The following is a 6,146-nucleotide window of genomic DNA, read 5'->3' as shown; positions in this document are numbered from 1 at the left end:
CGTTCCCCGCCCCGCCGTGCCACGCCCAGCCGAGTGGTTCTACGGTTCTCCGACCGCTGCGCCTGCTGTCTCCGGGCGGGAGGGCGCGTTCGCGTGCACGGTGCGGGCAGCCCAGGTGGAGCCCCGATGCGCCTCCCGCTCGGCGCCCGGCTCAGCAGGACGCGGCGACGCCGGTGTCCGCCCCGGGAAAGAGAGACCAGGTGCCCCGTCGCGCCTGCAGCCCACCCGGCGCTCCGAGGGTACGCGCCTGTGAGGACGCCAGACTGCGACGGCGGGTCCCCTATGCAAAGAGCTCCCACGAATCAACAATAAAAAGTCGAGGGTCCAGTAGGAAACGCGAGGGGCGGTGGGAACCGCACTGATGTCGCCAACTCGACAAAAGACGGGCGACCCGAGGGCCAGGCTGGCTTTGCCCGATCCGCGGAGATCGGGCCAGCGCCACAAACACCACGCAGGGAGCTCCCCGTCCACGGCCCTCTGGACGCCGACGGTGGCTCTTCTGCGGCCCTTCCCGGGGACGCCGCACGGGGTGAAGGCGGTGGGGAGACCGACGCCTTCCTCCCTGCTACCAGCCCGACACCGGGGCCCGCGGGCCTGGACAGCCAGACCCCACGACAGGGGCGCCCTGGGGCGCAGGCGCGGCTCCGCCAGCCCTGGCGCTGAAAGGGCGAGTGAGGGACGCGGGCGGAGTGGCCTCGGGGTCCCATTTGGCCTCTTGGTGCTGCGGGGCCGCGGGGCTCCCCGGAGGAGAGCAAGTTAGGGGGTCAAGGGGGCGGGGATGGCTTCCTGGGGGAGGAGGAGGGCGAGGCTTGTGGGGGCTTCCCAGAGGAGAGTGAGGCCTGGGAGGCTTCTCGGAGGAGGAGGAGGGGGAGGCCTGGGGGGCTTCCCGGAGAAGGAGGAGGGCAAGGCCTAGGGGGGCTTCCCGAGGGAGGAGAATGGTGGGGCCTGGGGAGCTTTCCGGAGGAGCAGGAGGGCGAGGCCTGGGGGGCTTCCCGGAGGAGGAGGATGGCGGGCCCTGGGGGGCTTCCCGGAGGAGGAGGATGGCGGGCCCTGGGGGGCTTCTTGGAGGAGGATGAGGGTGGGGCCTTTAGGGGGCTTCTCGGAGGAGGCGGCGAACCCGGGGCGCGGCGCTGGAAGGATCCGCGTCCAACATCTAGTCCCCGAAGCCTCTCGGCAGGCGGGGCGGGCGGCGCCGAGAAACAGCGGCTGCGGGCGGGAGCGGCGGGACTGAGCGACGCGAGCGGGCCGCCACCGCCGAGCAGCCCTCCGGCAGTCTCCGCGTCGGTTCGCCCGCGCGTTCTCCGCGAATCGGCGGCGGGTCCGGCAGCCGAATGCAGCCCCGCAGCGAGCGCCCGGCCGGCAGGACGCAGAGCCCGGAGCACGGCAGCCCGGGGCCTGGGCCCGAGGCGCCGCCGCCGCCGCCACCGCCGCAGCCGCCGGCGTGAGTGGGCGGGGGTCGGGGCGCGGGGGGCGGCCTCGGGACCTGCCCGGCCCCCGCCCTCGCGTCCGTTCGCAGAAGGGGCGGGGGCCGCTCCCGAGGGCCCGGGGAGGTCGGGACCTGGGTGCGGAGCGGGGTCGGCCCGGAGTAGCGTCCCCACCGGCGCCCCGCGCTCCCAGGTCGCCGCTCCCGCTGCGGGCCCGAGAGGGCGGCTGGGAACGCGGAGGAGCTGAGCTCGTGGGGGCGCCGGGGAGCGGGGCCAGGCGCGGGGCTCTGACGACGCCCGGGGGAGCAGGGGCGCAGCGCAGGCCTGGACGCGGCGCGCGCGGGGCGGGGGTCCTTGGCGGAGGTCAGGCGAGGGCTGCCGGCGCCCCCGTCGCACCAGGGGCTGGGTCCCCGCGGGCTGCCCGGGCACGGCCCAGAGTCTCCAGGGCAACCAGGGCGGGCGGGCAGCGCCAGCCGGGCGAAGCCTGACCCGCCCGCCCCCTGCAGCCCCGAGGCAGAGCGCACGCGGCCCCGGCAGGCTCGGCCCGCAGCCCCCATGGAGGGAGCCGTGCAGCTGCTGAGCCGCGAGGGCCACAGCGTGGCCCACAACTCCAAGCGGCACTACCACGACGCCTTCGTGGCCATGAGCCGCATGCGCCAGCGCGGCCTCCTGTGCGACATCGTCCTGCACGTGGCCGCCAAGGAGATCCGTGCACACAAAGTGGTGTTGGCCTCCTGCAGCCCGTACTTCCACGCCATGTTCACAAGCAAGTACCCGCCTGCGCGGCGCTGGGGACTCCGTGGGTCCCTCGGGTCAGCCCCTCTGACACGCTGTCCCCACAGATGAGATGAGCGAGAGCCGCCAGACCCACGTGACGCTGCACGACATCGACCCTCAGGCCTTGGACCAGCTGGTGCAGTTTGCGTACACGGCTGAGATCGTGGTGGGCGAGGGCAACGTGCAGGTGAGGCTGCCTCCCCTGGGGCCCGGTGAAGTCCTCTCAGCCAGATCCCGCTGCCCTCCACCTTGTGCCTCCCTCACCCGCATCTCGGTGCCCCGTAGACTCTGCTCCCAGCCGCCAGCCTCCTGCAGCTGAATGGCGTCCGAGACGCCTGCTGCAAGTTCCTGCTGAGTCAGCTCGACCCCTCCAACTGCCTGGGCATCCGGGGCTTTGCCGATGCGCACTCCTGCAGCGACCTGCTCAAGGCCGCCCACAGGTACGTCCTGCAGCACTTCGTGGACGTGGCCAAGACCGAAGAGTTTATGCTGCTGCCCCTGAAACAGGTAACAGCTGGTGGGCCCAGCCGGCGCCCTCCACCCCACCCGTTTTTGCTTTTGACTCCCAACCCCATTTTGTCCCGATGCAGCCCTGCTCACAATCCTTAGTGCCCGCTGTGCATCCCCAAGACCCTCCTGGACGGAGGCCCCCCAGGAGCCTCGTCTGTGGCTCCTGACTCTGCTCAGCCCCTCCCAGTATGAACACTCAGCCCCCACCCCCGACCCTCCTCCTAGGCATCTTCGGGGCTCCCTGGGCCCACAGGACCCTCCCCAGATCTCAGGTCTGAGGACCTCCACCCCCAGGTGCTGGAACTGGTCTCTAGTGACAGCCTAAACGTGCCTTCGGAGGAGGAGGTCTACCGAGCAGTCCTGAGCTGGGTGAAACATGACGTGGACGCCCGCAGGCAGCATGTCCCACGGGTGAGGCCCGGCCCCGGGGGCTCCCGTAGCATCCAGGAGGGCATGCAGGTGGCTGAGGGCCTGGTGCGCCCTGATCTTTCCCGAGTTCAGGGATTCCGTGGGGATGGTACCCACCCTGTCTGAAGAAAAACCCGTCACACAGGTGGTACAGGCGTCTGGGGGGTTGTCTCAGCCCTGGGGCCCAGTGTGCCCGAGGGTCCCGCCTGAGCGTAGTGTTCCCTGCGCCCCAGCTCATGAAGTGTGTGCGGCTGCCTCTGCTGAGCCGCGACTTCCTGCTGGGCCACGTGGATGCCGAGAGCCTGGTGAGGCACCACCCTGACTGCAAGGACCTTCTCATCGAGGCCCTGAAGTTCCACCTGCTGCCCGAGCAGAGGGGCGTCCTAGGCACCAGCCGCACGCGGCCCCGGCGCTGTGAGGGGGCCGGGCCTGTGCTTTTTGCTGTGGGTATGGCTCCCCGCCCCTTTCCTTCCTGCCCTGTGCCTTCTGCTCCCCACCAGCACAAGCCCACCCCACCTGTGCCGGTCAGGTCCTGACCTGCCCCTCCGCCCCTCCATCCAGGGGCCTCTCCAGGAGCCCGGGGTGTGGCCCAGCAGTGGGATCCACTCACGAGTCCCGTCTCCACCTGCCCTCCCCAGGCGGTGGGAGCCTGTTTGCCATCCACGGAGACTGTGAGGCCTATGACACGCGCACCGACCGCTGGCACGTGGTGGCCTCCATGTCCACGCGCCGGGCCCGGGTGGGAGTGGCTGCGGTGGGGAACCGGCTGTATGCTGTGGGCGGGTAAGCCCGGAGGCTGGACTTGGGTCAGGTCTGGTGTGTGCCCCATGGGGACCGGCTGTATGCCGTGGGTGGGTAAGCCTGGAGGCTGGACTGGGGTCGGGTCTGGCGCATGCCCGCCAGGCCAGTCTTGACCTGCAGTGGGTTAATTCTGCTAGCTATGACGGGACCTCAGACCTGGCTACCGTGGAGTCCTACGATCCCGTGACTAACACGTGGCAGCCGGAGGTGTCCATGGGCACGAGGCGAAGCTGCCTGGGTGTGGCCGCCTTGCACGGACTCCTGTACTCGGCTGGCGGCTATGACGGGGCCTCCTGCCTGAACAGGTAGTAATTGGGGTTGGGGCCCCAGTGGCTTTGTAGGGTCCACCTCGCAAGAGGCAAGTTTGTGTCACCATCGTGGAGGTCGTATCTGACGGGGTGTTAAAGGGGGTGATCTGCGAGGCTGCTTCACCCCAGGCCACGGCCACATTGGGCCTGAACTGGCTTTGCTGCCCCAGTCCCCTTTCCTCTCTGGGATCCCTACCTCCGGTCCAGAGGCTGGGCCCAGGTGGGTGTACGCCCAGGCTTTTCCAGGCAGCCAGGGGCCTGTGCCCACCTGCGGGTCCTGGCTGGTAGGACTTTGCGGTCTGAGTCTCTGTGACTCCTAGGGTAAGATTTCGGCCGTTCTGCTGGGGAGGGCAGGTCCTGGGGCCGGGACGCCTTTCTGTCTCTATTGAGCTGTGGCGGTCCTGGTGCCCACAGTGCTGAACGCTACGACCCCCTGACCGGAACGTGGACATCCGTCGCTGCCATGAGCACCCGGAGGCGCTATGTGCGAGTGGCCACGCTTGGTGGGTGATGGGGCCTGCCTGGGGGGGGGTCCCCACCTTCCCCCACCCTGGAGACCCCACTGCCAGCAGAAGTGCCACGGGCATGTTGACTTTCCGCAGATGGGAACCTGTATGCCGTGGGCGGCTACGACAGCTCCTCACACCTGGCCACTGTGGAGAAGTATGAGCCCCAGGTGCATAGTGCACCCCTCCTGGCCACCCCCTCCTGTGCGCTGCGGGGCCCTCCCCTCTCTGGTCACCCACATCCCACCCATTCCTGACACCCCACGCTGGAGTTGGGGCTGCGGCAGGGGAGGGATGCCTGTGGCGGGTCTGCCTCCAGCCCACACCCTTGCCCCCAGGTGAACGCTTGGTCGTCCGTGGCGTCCATGCTAAGCCGACGCAGCTCAGCAGGTGTGGCCGTGCTGGAGGGTGCCCTGTACGTGGCAGGGGGCAACGACGGGACCAGCTGCCTCAACTCGGTAGAGAGATACAGTCCCAAGGCCGGAGCCTGGGAGAGCGTGGCGCCAATGAACATCCGCAGGTCCGCAGTGGGGCTGCGCTGTGGGGAGGGGTTTCCCCACTTCAGGGGGCATGTCCCGCCCCCACTGCTTCTCGTGGCGCGGCCCCTCCCCCCACACCCCTTCCTGCAGCCAGGGGCTCACCCCGCCTGCCCCCCAGGAGCACGCACGACCTGGTGGCCATGGATGGATGGCTGTACGCCGTGGGGGGTAACGATGGTAGCTCCAGCCTCAATTCCATCGAGAAGTACAACCCGAGGACCAACAAGTGGGTGGCCGCGTCCTGCATGTTCACACGGCGTAGCAGTGTGGGTGTGGCGGTGCTGGAGCTGCTCAACTTCCCGCCGCCGTCCTCGCCCACGCTGTCCGTGTCCTCCACCAGCCTCTGACCCCCCCACCCCCAGAGGCCTGCAGCCTCCCACATGCCTTAAGGGGGCCGTGGCCCCCACCAGGGACATCTTGCATCTTCTGTTCACGTCTCTGCGTCCATTCCTTCGTGTCTATATTTAGTTGTTTATTTATTTAGTTATTTATCTTATTTATTGAGGGGTGAGCAGTGCTGCGGCCGCCCGTCCTCCCCTCCACTGCCTGCATGGCGGGCAGCCGGGAGTGACCAGGTCGGGGCCTCGCTGCCCCAGGGCCATTGCCTGCTCAGACCCTGCAGGCCGCGGAGCCAGAGGCCCTGGGGCTTTCCAAGCAGCTGCAGACCCCAGCTCGAATTTTGCACACGGCGGGGTCCCGGGAAGGGTGGGGAGCAGGTGTCCTTCCTGTCATCGTCTGCTTTGTGCCGTCTTCCCTGGATCTTGTAGTGGGTGCACACGTGTGCACTCGGGCCCCACACAGCAATACAATCCCAACTTGAACAATAAACATTTCTGGGGCTTCCCAGGCTGAGCATCTCTCTGGCTTGTGGGG

At 68.7% G+C, this 6,146-nt stretch overlaps 1 protein-coding gene across 3 annotated transcripts; it reads left to right on the top strand.

Moving 5' to 3' along the window:
* The first annotated feature begins 1,231 nt into the window (after positions 1-1,231).
* LOC105498291 (kelch like family member 17) lies at positions 1,232-6,146 on the top strand. Of its 3 annotated transcripts, none has more exons than XM_011770298.3 (12): positions 1,237-1,441; positions 1,931-2,190; positions 2,267-2,388; positions 2,487-2,708; positions 2,937-3,122; positions 3,353-3,566; positions 3,758-3,902; positions 4,058-4,225; positions 4,643-4,731; positions 4,831-4,904; positions 5,073-5,254; positions 5,392-6,146. In XM_011770298.3, exons 1-12 carry the CDS (start codon positions 1,332-1,334, stop codon positions 5,618-5,620), a joined length of 2,001 nt encoding a protein of 666 aa, XP_011768600.1. In that variant the 5' UTR covers positions 1,237-1,331; the 3' UTR covers positions 5,621-6,146. The 3 variants fall into 3 exon arrangements, with proteins under 3 accessions (XP_070924447.1, XP_011768600.1, XP_011768601.1); XM_011770299.3 differs by having other exon boundaries at positions 1,239-1,441; positions 3,006-3,122; positions 5,392-6,145; XM_071068346.1 differs by lacking the exon at positions 5,392-6,146 and having other exon boundaries at positions 1,232-1,441; positions 4,831-4,891; positions 5,073-5,193.

This window comes from Macaca nemestrina, chromosome 1, assembly GCF_043159975.1.
Source record: "Macaca nemestrina isolate mMacNem1 chromosome 1, mMacNem.hap1, whole genome shotgun sequence".
Lineage (NCBI taxonomy): Eukaryota > Metazoa > Chordata > Mammalia > Primates > Cercopithecidae > Macaca > Macaca nemestrina.
This window is presented reverse-complemented; position numbering and strand designations above follow the sequence as displayed.

Excerpts from the sequence above, each read along its gene's own strand:
- LOC105498291 (XM_011770298.3), top strand. The coding sequence starts at position 1,332 with ATGCAGCCCCGCAGCGAGCGCCCGGCCGGCAGGACGCAGAGCCCGGAG. Across the intron at positions 2,709-2,936 it reads TGCTGCTGCCCCTGAAACAG|GCATCTTCGGGGCTCCCTGG; the intron begins GTAACAGCTGGT and ends CCCTCCTCCTAG. Across the intron at positions 3,567-3,757 it reads GCCTGTGCTTTTTGCTGTGG|GCGGTGGGAGCCTGTTTGCC; the intron begins GTATGGCTCCCC and ends TGCCCTCCCCAG.